The 13,398-nt window shown below is 42.5% G+C and overlaps 1 protein-coding gene across 1 annotated transcript in view; it reads left to right on the top strand.

The window, feature by feature from the left end:
• Window positions 1-13,398, top strand: part of LOC308395961 (NACHT, LRR and PYD domains-containing protein 3-like) — a gene marked incomplete at its 3' end in the record, with an annotated part of 28,072 nt that overhangs the window by 7,433 nt on the left and 7,241 nt on the right. The window contains exons 4-8 of the mRNA XM_080881023.1: window positions 1,234-3,082; window positions 3,273-3,446; window positions 3,798-3,971; window positions 4,467-4,513; window positions 8,065-8,608. Coding sequence (XP_080737149.1) covers window positions 1,234-3,082; window positions 3,273-3,446; window positions 3,798-3,971; window positions 4,467-4,513; window positions 8,065-8,608 — 2,788 coding nt within the window. The remainder of the gene's footprint in view (window positions 1-1,233; window positions 3,083-3,272; window positions 3,447-3,797; window positions 3,972-4,466; window positions 4,514-8,064; window positions 8,609-13,398) is intronic.

The following is a 13,398-nucleotide window of genomic DNA, read 5'->3' as shown; positions in this document are numbered from 1 at the left end:
AAATCTCTCAGTCTGAACATGCTATATCATGTTTAGGTAACTAGCGAAACTAGCGAGCTAACTTCCTGCTAACTTCTAACTCTGTTAAATGTAATAAATTCTGTTTTCATGGATGCCTGGATGTTAAACTTAATTGTTACACCTGGTAAAGCAGCAACGCTGATCATTTTATTAAAGATGAAATAATTTAGACAGTTTTTAACTCTCAGTGACGCCACAGTGATCGTTTGACTTTGGGACCTGAACCTGACAGAGTTTAGGACCCAGATTACTCCGTGACACTCCTGACTACGGCAGCTGTAATGCTCCAACAATCCATCAAGCGATGCGGCTTCGTAGCTTAGCAAAGTCAGACTAAAACATTTTTGACAGAGTTTTGAGCACCGTGTAGCACATAAAATCGGTTTGAGGTCAATAAGCACAACCAGAATTCATACATAAGGCGCTATGTCGATTTTTGAGAAAATTATAGGATTTTAAGTGCGCCTTATAGTGTGTAAAATACGTTATACAGAAGAAAAGAATATATCGCGATACATATTGTTACCGCACATGCTTCAAATTATACCATGATGTGGATTTTAGGTCATATCGCTCAGCCCTAGTTGGAGATTTCACTAGACTATTGTGTTTTAATCATTCTATATACTACCTAGCATACTTGCAGTTTACCTTGGACATAGCTTACTAGAGAAGATTTAAACTAAAGGTCAAAGTTCTAAACTGAAACTTTCACTTCAAAGCTTGGTAAACACAGCAGTAGTGTCTCTGTAGTTAGCTAAAACAATGAAGTTATTCACTCTTTTCTGCCATTTATGGGAGGATAACAACATGGGAAACTGAGCAAAGAAAACATGATTTGTAGTTATTCACCTCCCATATCAACCTAAGTGTATGAACACATTTTCTGCTGTTTGCCATAACCAAATCACTTAAATGACGTTATAAGAGTTTTTTCAAAATGTTATATAAAATTTTTTTTTCTCCATATTGGTAACAACTACTACCATCTGAAACCAAAAGAGTAGACTATTGTATACTTTCATTAGCACTAGTCTTTATATCACTGGTTTAAGGAATATTTTAAAATGTATAAAATTATAATAACTACAAACAGCTGAAACATCGTAATTTATGCCAGTAAACCTGATATGGGCTCGGGGCTGAATAATCCTCGATATCTTAATTATACACTTTACACTTTCGTTTTTTTATCCTTCATTTTTGACATAGATATGATGGTTCCAGTACCAGAGCCACATCCCATCACATTTTACCAGCAGATGCTTCAGTCAAATTTCCAGGATAAATTTTTGGGTGCAGAAGAAGAGTGGGCAAAAGACACACAGCATCTGGCTGATATCTACACAGAGCTGTACATCACAGCCAGGTGTGGCGCACATTTCCACACACAGCACGAGGTCCGAACGTTAGAAAAGGCATGGAAGCCAGCAGAAGCAGAGAAATCAATTCAACCCACAGACATGTTTGAGCATCCTTCTGGAGAATCCAAACCCATCAAAACAGTGATGACCAATGGAATCGCAGGAATTGGAAAAACTTTCCTTGTCCAGAAGTTTGTTTTGGACTGGGCTGAAAAAAGATCCAATCAAGATGTGCATCTGATTTTCCCCTTCACCTTCCGTCAGCTGAATCCTCTGAAGGGAGAAAAGTTCAGTTTGGCAGAGCTCATTCATGAATGCATCCCAGAAACTGTAGGCATCCCACAGGAGGCTCTTAATTACATCTTTACAGATGTTCAGTCATCAGGAATCACCAACTATGACAAGAGTAAATTCAAACTTCTGTTTGTGTTTGATGGGCTGGATGAGAGCCGCCTTCATCTCGACCTTCATTCTGAAGACATTCGCTCTGTCGATGTAACAAAGGCAACAGTAACAGATGTCCTGCTAAGAAAACTCATTAATGGAAAACTGTTATGCTCTGCTCGCATCTGGATAACCACACGGCCTGCTGAAGCCAATCAGATCCCCCAAGAGTTTATAAACAGCATCACAGAGGTCAGAGGGTTCACTGAGCCCCGGAAGGAGGAGTATTTCAGGAAGAGATTCAAAGATGAGGAACAGGCCAACAGGATTGTCTCCCACATCAAAACATCACGAAGTCTCCTAATCCTGTGTAACATCCCAGTCTTCTGCTGGATCACTGCAACAGTTCTGGAGGATGTGTTGAAAACCAGAGAGGGAGGAGAGCTGCCCAAGACTCTGACTGAGATGTACGCAGAGTTCCTGATGTTTCAGATTGATCGGACAAAAGAAAAGTATGGCCCAGAGAAGAGCATTCAATACATTAAGTCATTAGCAAAACTGGCCTTTGAGCAGCTGGAAAAGGGCAACCTGATCTTCTATGAGAAGGATCTGAGAGAGAGCAGCATTGACTTTGTCTCAGCATGTGGAGGAGTTTCCACAGAGATCTTTAAAGAGGAGCGAGGGAGGAAAGGGAAAGACAAGATGTTCAGCTTCGTCCATCTGAGTGTTCAGGATTTTCTGGCTGCTTTTTATGTGAAGATGTCTCTAATAAACAGCAACAAAAATGTGATGCCTTTACCACGAATGTCTCTGAAAAACCTTCGACTCCTTTTTAGCAAAACATCTTCGAAGAAGATCCACAGGATTTCCATTGACAGGGCCTTAAAGAGTCCAAATGGAAGCCTGGATTTGTTCCTTCGCTTCCTTCTGGGTCTTTCACTGCAGACCAACCAGGAGAAACTACAGAACTTGTTGATCAAGACGGACAGTAACCCACTGGCCAATCAGAAAACAGCCCAGTACATCAAGAAGAAGCTCAGTGAGAATCTGTCTCCAGAGAGAAGCATCAATCTGTTCCACTGTCTGAATGAGCTAAATGATTCTTCTCTAGTGGAGGAGATCCAACAGTCCCTGAGATCAGGAAGGCTCTCCACAGAAAAACTATCTCTTGCTCAGTGGTCAGCTCTGGTCTTCATCTTGCTGTCATCGGAAGAAGATTTGGGTGTGTTTGATCTGAAGAAATACTCAGTTTTTGCTTCAGAGGATGCTTTTCTGAGACTGCTACCAATAACGAAAGAAGCCAGCAAAGTTCTGTAGGTGGACAGATAATACGTAATACGTATGTAGGGGTTTTGTCAACCAATAACATTTTCAGTCTGTGTCATACTGATTTGTCTTACTGAATCATTTTAGTCGAGTAAACAAAAAATTGTATAGTTGTTGTTGTTGCTATTCTTGCTCCATGTGAAAGAGTATCACTTTGTTTCACTAACTCTCCTCCAGGCTGAGTGCATGCAATCTGTCAAAGAGAAGCTGTTCAGCTCTATCCTCAGCTCTTAGCTCTGAGCCATCCAGCATGCGAGAACTGGACCTGAGTAACAACGACCTGCACGATTCAGGAGTGAAGCTGTTGTCTATTGGGCTGGGGAGTCCAAGCTGTAGACTGGAGAAACTCAAGTAAGTCCAGATCATTCAACCCCCCACAATCACACGTGTAAGGACCGAAAGAACATTGCCTGTAAATTTCAATTAAACGTAAAGCATTACATTTTTTGTCTTATTTTTCTGTGTCAGCAAATGAATCTATATAAATTCCAGTGACGACATTATGCAGACAGTTAGAGCATCATGGCTTTGTTCATTCTCCCCTCAAAGATAAGGCACATATAATCAGTTCAGTTTGTTTGCTTGTTAACAGTCTAGCATCCACAGTTTTCAAGTTATCATGTTTAAATTTCGTATGGTAGTAGATACCAATAACATCTCGAGCTGATTTCATTTTATATCTCTCTCTCTGTGCATACTCAGCCTGTCAGGCTGTATGATCTCAGGGAAGGGCTGTACTTCTCTAGCCACAGCTTTGAGAGCCAACCCCTACCATCTGAGTGAGCTGGACCTGAGCTACAACCATCCAGGAGACACCGCCACCAAGCTGCTTTCTGCTGGAGTGGAGCATCAACACTGGAAGCTTAAAATTCTCAGGCAAGAGATTAAAATGAGACTCACACAGTGTTTTTGTGTCACACTGGTGGGATTGGCTGGTTCACAGCTGCTAATAGCTACTGAAGGTTTAGTCTTTGGGAAGTCTTGGATTAAAGACAAATCCATGTTCAATTAGTCTGGTTATCAGACGATCTGAGACTTTATTCATTGTTTGTTAACATTTAATGTAACATCTGGGCGAGTGTGTCTTTGTTAAGTCTAAAAAGCGTCTTATACAAGGGCCCACCTGACTCGGAGTGAATGTCGTCATCAGACAATGAATGTGAGGCTGAGTGTGGACGTCAACTTTTTTGGACTACACAAAATCTTCAATGCAACACTAGAATGCACCACAAACAGAAACACACTTCAGAGTTATGACTGTCTGTGTGTGCAGCACAGATTACAGCTCATCTCAGTGGTGGATATGACTGAAGGTCGTGATTCATTAAAAAATCTTTCTGAAGTGTCATTCAGACTTTGTTTGTCATCCAGGCTGGAGCATGGTGGAGAGCAGAGGCTGAAACCTGGTTTGAAGAAATGTGAGTGTTTGTTCTCTTTGATTCATGAAGTCAGCATATGTTATAGCTTCAATCTGCAGGTTATTCTGAATTTGACTAAAGAGCCAGAACAATGAATCATTGTGATGTTTTTCTTCAGTCTTTTCATAAATCAGCAGACGTCGCATCAACTGATAATAATAATCAAATAATAATATTTATTTCTAAAGCACACTAAAAAACCAAGGGTATACCAAGGGGCTTGACAAAATAAGATAGGAAAAGGAGATGGGAGGGAAAAGAGAAAGAGAAAGGACCCGGCACATATTAAACATAAAACCATGACAATCATAATACATACAAGTATTTAACAAAGCATAACAGATAAAAATGTATCAACACACACACCAAATATTAGCTAGATGGAAAAGCAAGATTAAATAAATAAGTCTTTAACCGTGATTTAAACAATGGCATAGAGTCAGACGCCCGGATAGCAGCAGGAAGATTGTTCCATAGACTGAGGCAGCTACAGCAAACACACGGTCGCCCCGAGACTTCAGCCGAGAACACGGTTGCTCCAGAAGAAGTTGGGTAGCAGGAAATCTAAGTGCTCTGAAAGGAGCACTTAGATTTCCTGCTACCCGTCAAAAGGCGTGCCGCCGCATTCTGGACAGTCTGCAATCTAAGGAGAAGGGAGGAGGAAAGGCCAATGTAAAGAGAGTTGCAGTAGTCCAACCTGGAAGTCACGAATGCGTAAATACGTTTTTCCAGGTCATTGTGTGGAATATAGTGCTTAGCCTTAGAAATGAGGCACAGCTGATTAAAAGTAGACCTCACAACAGCAGACACTTGCTTGTCAAATTTAAACGAGCTATCCAGTAATATGCCCAAATTACTGGCATAATCAGAAGGGGAGCTAGCAAAAGGCATCAGAGCAGCACACAATTGGTCGCGGGGGATTTTACTATCGAACACCACGATCTCCGTTTTCTTTTCGTTCAGGACAAGAGAATTACTCTTGAACCAACCTTTAACCTCACGCATGCATTCAGGAAAATAGTGAAAAGACATAGCAAGATCGTCAGTAATCTCAAAATAAATCTGTATATCATCAGCATAGCAATGAAAGGCAATATTATACTTCTCAAAAATTGCTCCAAGGGGGAGCAGATATAATGAGAAGAGAACAGGGCCTCTCTTCTCATTATATACACCACAGCGTAAAGGTACTGAGGAAGATGAGAAGTTGCCCAAATTAACCGAAAAAGACCTGTCAGCGAGATAAAATTTAAACCAGTTAAGGGCAGTGCCTCTTTTACCCACAGTATGCTCAAGTCTTAATAGAAGAATGTTATGATCGACCATATCAAAAGCAGAGGGAAGGTCCAATAAAACCAGGACCACAGAGCGTCCAGAGTCAGTGCTTACAAGAAGGTCATTGAGAACTCTAAGCAAGGCCGTTTCAGTGCTGTGCCGCGGCTTAAAGGCAGACTGAAATTTCTCTGCAATGTTGTTCGTGTCTAAATATGCCTGAAGCTAAGAAAGAACTAGTCGCTCCAGGATCTTGGACAGAAACGGAAGCTTAGAGATCGGTCTATACTTCAAGAGATCATAACAATCAAGATTCTTTTTTTTTCAGAATAGGCTGGACTACAGCATGCTTAAAGGCCAGTGGGACAGATCCAGAGAGTAGAGAAAAATTCATTAAGAATAAAATGCTCAGTCCAATTACATCATAGCAGCCCTTAACAATGCGTGATGGGAGAATATCAAAGACAGCATTGGTGTTTTTCAGTTGATCGACCAGCTGCTTCAGAGTCGAAAGTAACACGGGCACGGCATACGGGGGTTGTGACCATAAGCCAGAAGGACTTTGGAAAGAAAAGATGCCTTAGCCATTTTAGCAGTTTGAAACTGTGAGCGGCTAGTCTGTAACATATCATAAGAGACCTGAAGTTTATCTTTTTTCCACTTTCTCTCATCACGGCGACAAACATGTCGTAAGGCACGCGTAGTATCGTTAAGCCAGCAATGAGAGTAGGTTCTAGGGCGCTTCATTTTAGTGGGAGCAACAGAATCAGGAATAGAAAAACAAAGAGATAACGGGATATTAGCACAACCATCAACCGAACAGAGAGAACAGTCGTCAGGTACAGCCAAATCAGGGGTAGATGAAAATAATGATAACAAAATATCAGCATAACCATCAGATGAGCGAACTGAGCAGCAGTCAGGTATCATGAATGCCAAAACTAAAAAAAGACACAGCAAACTTTAACACAGCTTCAGAGCTGAGTACACGTAGCAGACGAGAAGTAGCTACAGACTGCGGTCCAACGGCAGATAAGCCAATATCAAAAATAATTGGGAAATGATCTGAAATCCCATTTATATCCTTAATGCAGATATCCAGGCCATACGTAAAGACCAAGTCCAAAATATGGCCTTTAACGTGGGTTGGTTCATTTACCCACTGAAGGAGGTTAAAAGAGTCCATAAAAGCCAGAAAGTCTTAAGCAAGCAGGCCATCCTTACAACAGATGTGTATGTTCACCAAGAATAAGAACAGAGTCATATTTAAAAAGAACGGAACCCAAGAGATGAAACACTCGTCATATTTGGGTGGTCGGTAGACCAACACACACAGAGTGCTCGTGGAAGCAGTCATCTCCAATAACTGAGCTTCAAAGCTAGCAAAGTTAGGTGAGGAAGGTTACCGAACATTATATACGTCATATATAAAAACCGAGGCTAAACCACCTCCCCTACCAGAAAGCGTCGGTGAACTAAAATAGGCACAGTCCAAAGGAAGAAGTTCAGAGAAAGGGATGAGCTCACCAGGGCGAATCCAGGTTTCCATAAGGAATAAAACATCAAGGCTGTTAGTAGAGAAAAGGCATTTAAAACAAAGGTCTTTTATCAGCGACCTGACATTAAGCAATGCAATCCGTGGCCAGGGTAGTAAGTCACCTCTAGAAGCACGATGTGCTTAGATTGCTTCAACAAATCCCCGTTGGCGCAACGTTATCCAAATCCGAGCAGGAAAGCGTGTTGCAGAACGGGCAGAGGAGGCTTGATGATCAACTGGGTAAATCCAGCAATGATTAAGCAACTTAGCGTCAGAGCAGTCCAGGGAGAAAATGATGGCGTGTCCAGGTGAGCATGTACATGGTCCGTAATTCTGGCTCTGAGAAAGGCCCTGAGACGGACGCGACGGCCACTCCTTCTTCCCCGCTTCCTGTAGCGCTTCTTGTGGAGATTAGGGAGGAGAAGCTGAAGGACGAATCCAGTTGTGGTAGATTAGCGCTGCCCACACTCCAGCAGGGGTTGGCTCAAAACAAATGGAAAGAACGAAGATTTAAAAGTGTTTGCCTGTCATATGTAATCAGTGCACAACCACTAGATGAACATACGACTAGAAAAAAAATAATAAAAAACACAGTGCCGAGGTCAATAAGTGAAGGTAAAGGGAAAAGGGAGGGTAAAAAGTGGCGAGACAGACACATGGCAAGTCAAGCACACCGGCGCCATCTTAACTCAGCATGCAAATATGACAAATCGCTGCTGCTGTTTCTTCTCCGCTCTCTCAGATTTCTGCGAACTCACACTGGACACAAGCACAGCCAACAGAAACCTCAAGCTGTCCGACAACAACAGGAAAGTGACGGCACTGTCGACGCAGGAGCCTTACGCCCAGCACGCAGAGAGGTTTGACTTCTGCCTTCAACTGCTGTGCAAGCACGGTGTGACTGGTCGCTGTTACTGGGAGGTGGAGTGGAAAGGAGTGGTGGATATCGCAGTCAGTTACAGAGGAATCAGAAGGAGAGGAGACAGTATCGACTGCAAGTTTGGATGCAACGGTCAGTCGTGGAGTCTGATGTGCTCTGATGTTGATCACTACTCTGTGTGGCACAACAACACAGGGAAAGACATCTCCTCCTCCTCCTTCTCCTCTGTCTCTAACAGAGCAGGAGTGTATGTGGACTGGCCTGCGGGCACGCTGTCCTTCTACAGAATCTGCTCTGGCTCAAGGACCCTCCTCCACACCTTCCACACCACATTCACTGAACCCCTTTATCCTGGGTTTGGGTTCTGCACATTGTCGTTCGGTTCTTCTGTGTTTCTGAGTTCTCCGTAGAAACGAGAGTCTGGGCTTATGTCGAAAAGCGACTTGATGTTTGACTCACTGTGACGTGAAGTCAGCGCCTTTATGCTCCGGGTGGCTGAATATGTAGGCGTGTTCTTGTTATCGTACTTTCTCACTGACGTGTCTTTGAACTTGTGTGTGTTTTGCTATGTTTCTATGTTTTTGTAAATCAGGCCGCTGAAACGAGCCCACTGGGTTCATAAATAACTTAAATCTTCTGGACACAGCTGGTCGTTGTGCTCACGAGCAACACCACCGACCTAACCCCTAACCCCTAACCCTAACCCAAAATTATTGTCTGAAGGCAAAGAAAGATGCCCAACGGATTTACTTTGCCAAATGGACCATCCCAGCCTTGCTGAATTGGTCTATTTGATTGATCTTTGTTTTTATTGTTTATTTTATTTTCACTTGCTCCACACGGGACAGACGTGACTGGGGAAAGAAAGAGGGAAAGAAAAACAGCGGGGAAGAGGGACGGGGATAAAGGGCAAAAACCAAAAACGAGGTGGGGGGACAAGAAATACATATATGTCTTCGGAACCATGGTAACAGGGCACAGAATTGTTTCATATTCGGTAGAAGCTGCGGCAACTAAATTGTTGCCCTGAGGTTGAGCATGCAAAACCTCCAACCTCTAACCCTAACCCAGCTGACGGGACGCAACCTCTCACTGAGCAGCTTCTGTGTCATGTGAACACTGGAAATGTCCCGACAGGCTGTGTGTCAGTGAGCAGTGGACCCGAATGCAGGACTGGGAATCAGTTTTATTTCTGAACTTACAGGAACCAGGAATCAGACAGGAAACATCTGGGAACGCAGCTGAACAGAGACTCAGGATACGGAATAGAAATCAAAACCAAGAGCAGACTCAATACATCTCAGAATAATGAACGTGCTGTAAACACAGCGTCCCAGACTCAGGACCCTGCCGGGGAATGTTTTCAGTCCATCCTGATGAAACTCTGCAGGGGTGCAGGCCGGGCTCATTGTAGCGATCAACACGAGCTCTTCAAGGTCAGCTTTGTGACTCCTTGGTGTGGTCTCCTGTTTGAGTGTGGCCTGTGCTTTCCACACACACAGTGGAAATGCTACACCCATGTACTTTACTGCTGGGTAACTGTTACTACATGATAATAATTATAGATTTTGTACAGCACGAGTAACTGTCATTTCCTATAAATGTACTTTTCTTGTCTTTAGCTGTATTAGTTCAGTGTTACGCTTTAATTCCTGTTAACTGAAATGTTTTATTCAGACTTTGTTTAAGTTTACGGTGTGCTTATTATAAACATGCGTAGTCACCCATCATGGAGCTAGAAAATCAATAACTGGAATACAAACGACCGAAAACTGACCCAGGACCTGCCACTAATGGTCCACTAACATCTGGTGAGACCAGTAGCAGTTTTAGATACGGGCGGTTGCCCGGGGTGGCGTCGTGGTGGGGGGGGGGGGGGGGGGGGGGGGGGGGGGGCGGCATCACGGGCATCGGCAAAAAAAATATAAAAAATTGCTCGTACAAAAAATTGCTCGTACAAAATAAAACAACATAAAAACAAAACAACAAACACGAAAACACCAGACATCATGATACAGAGCCCTTTATTGTCATCTCCGCTACAGACAGTCCAGCATATAGAGAGACGAGACAACGAGGCTCCAGCTACAGCGGTGCAAGTAAATAAACTATGTATATAAGAGGAGTAAGAAAATAAATATACACTTTAGGACTCGGGGTAAAGGATCAATAACAATTTAAAGTTTACATTTTGATGATTTCAAGTCTCACACACAACCCGTGGAAAGGGGAGGGGCCTGCTGCTTCCAGATAGAGCACATTTCATTCATAATGTTGTAAATCCAATGCCAGAGGGAGTGTTCGCCCAGGGCACCAAACAGGCTAGGACCGCCACTGGGTGAGACAGCTGAGGACTTGATGGGGTTCATGCTGTGAAACCTATTCATCTGCACTGCACCTGCTCGCACACTAGAGGGCGCACAGTGTCCTGTGTGATGGACGCGGGCATGCAGCCCTGCAGCTGTTACCTCACACCTTCAAGCACTCACTGTTAATACAGAATAAAAACACGTTTTAAATCTCTAAGTCTGATTGTGATCATATGAAAGACTCCCCACAGCCTCCTCTTTGTGTGCTGAGGAGGTGAAAGGAGAACTCTGAGCAGGAAAGAAGAAATCTGTCTTTTTGTGCCCGAGGCCGATGCAGAGATCCTCGATGATGACGGTGACGTGTTGCATTCAGGGTACCTCGTACATAAAGCCTGAAACAGTTATTCTGTACGTTTTGTTTATATTTTTATTATTTCTTCAGCAGTTCTTATTAAGCAAGCGATAATCATTTATATGGGGCTTTTGCTTAAAGGAGTCACAAGCTGCCTACAGACCATAACAGCCTGTCTTATTTTATCCCGTTATTTTATTTTGAAATTTTCCTGTGTATCGTCAGTGCCTCCTGTCTTTGCTGCGTTTGTTCAGCTGCTGATATCATGAGCTGTATGGGACTGTGTGGTCGGGGTCATTTCATTTTATCTTCAAAAATCTACAATGTCTTATTGATAAGTGCTTCTGTTTTTATTGGATTATTGTATTCATAATGGAAAGTTAGCTTAAAGCTTAGAGCCAGAGAAGCTGATCCAAGGAGCTCGGCAAGAAAAGCGTCTCGACTTCTTTAACTTTCTTGAAGATGTTTCATCCGAGAAGCTTCTCCAGTTCTGAGACCAAATGGTGGAGAGCCCTAGTGGGAGCGTCAATGACCCACTATTGACCATGTGACTGTGAAAAAGGCTGTGGACCCTGCCCTCTGATCAGTGATGGTTGTTCACAGTGGACGTAGACGACCTATTTTATTTTTACAGTGAGTGGGGGTGATGCCAGAACAACATACCAAATCCAAGATATGTCCTTTAGAATGAGTGGAAAACCCAAAACGTTCCAGGCAGGATTTTGTCATTGTCCATATGAATATTGGAGTCACAAACAATTATCAGATTTGGAGAAAGTTCAGAGAAGTGAGTGAGAAGAGCAGCAAAGTCATTTAAAAACTCCTCATTTGGCTCAGGTAGCCGATAAACAGTACATATGATGGTGGGGGTAGATCCAGGGAGCTGTAATGCAATGTATTCAAATGAATGGGAGGGAGGGGCAGAGACAGGGAGAACTTTCCTTCCGGTGAATTATTCAATACATTGTTATTGTTAACCCTTTAAATCCCTGTAGAACCGGAACCGTGTAAGCTAGCACAATAATTTGTTTTGCATATGAAACCGGAGGAGTTGTACTTACATCTGATGCCATCAGCTTGTCCTCGGTCACGGTTTCCTTCCACATAAAGCTTTGCAAAAACTGCATAAAAAGCGCTTGCAGGAACAAAAACATAATATTCCAGAAACAGGCTTTGCCGATCCGATCAGCTGTTCGTAACACTTCCCACAATGAAAACGACGTCAACGCGAACTATCGCATGTCCGCCATTTCCTGTCCGAAACCGGAAGTGACGTCATTTTCGCGGAAAATGTAGTTTTTTACTTGTAGGCCTTAAAAGCCTATAGTGGTGTTTTTATAAGTCATGTTTGACTCTATACTTTTCTGAATAGTTGCTGGGATGCTTAGAACTCAGATTGCACTGCTGGAAATATTTTATTTTGATGCACCTGCTGTTTTCTTTGCAAATTTGCATCATAGGATTGTTTTTTGTTTTTCCTGCAGTATATAAAAATTGCTGTATCTCCAAAATAAAACTATGAAGACACTCAAAATAAATTTCCTGTGGTGGGAAACTATTTTTTGGAACTTTTTTGTATTTAAAGTTTTGAGGGATAAACCTCTTAAATTTCTCCAAGTAGAAATATATGTAAAAAAACAAAAACGATTTTCAATTTTTTTGTAGTTTATTGCACTTTTTTGTAATTAATGTAATTACTATGCACTTAATGCAGACATATTATTAAAATATGGGCTATAACAGTTGTATTGATGTATAGCAACTTGAAATGCTCCCAAAAATGGCTCCACAGCATGTTAATAAAATAATATAAGCTCTGGCGGACTTGGTTCTATGGTAGGTCTTATAGGGTTAAATAAGTATCGTCAAATAATCGAGATCTCAATTTCAGTGAAAATAATCGTGATTATCATTTTTGCCATAATTGAGCAGCCCTACTTCATGTTCAACCATGTTTCTGGTGGGTGGTGACGTTTGTACTGATCTTTGAGGGGTGGAGTCAGCAGACTGAAGCCACGCCCACCACCTGCACTGGAATCAAACACCATTGTTTTTAGGAGGTGAAATTGCTGACTGAAGTTTGCCATCAGAGCTCTTCTGTGCATCTTTTAACACTTTGGGAGGCGAGCAGCTTTTCCTTTTTTCCTCAAACAGTTACTGCAATGTGAAAGTTGGTCCTACAGTTTAAAAACCAATGAAAGATGGTTCTGTTTATAAAGCTGTCACTGGGTAGCTATGCTGGATAGAAAACTAGATTTTTTTTTTTTTTATTGGAGGAAAATACACACATCCTTGTTTGAACCTACAGCGGTTCAATGAACTCGGGGCTGTTGTCATTAAATTGTTAGGATCTGAATGTGACAGATTTAAAGGGAAAACGGCAAGAACACAGAGGACGAGCGGAGGCGCTTCCAGCTGCTGAGCACCAATAACCAGGCACAGTGAGTTTGATGAGTTTGACTCTGCAGGCTGTCTGAAGGTCACACTGAGCCCACGTCACGTAAACTGCACGTACAGAAATACAGTTTAAATGGA

The sequence above is a fragment of the Rhamphochromis sp. 'chilingali' genome (genome assembly GCF_963969265.1).
Source record: "Rhamphochromis sp. 'chilingali' genome assembly, chromosome: 4".
NCBI lineage: Eukaryota > Metazoa > Chordata > Actinopteri > Cichliformes > Cichlidae > Rhamphochromis > Rhamphochromis sp. 'chilingali'.
This window is presented reverse-complemented; position numbering and strand designations above follow the sequence as displayed.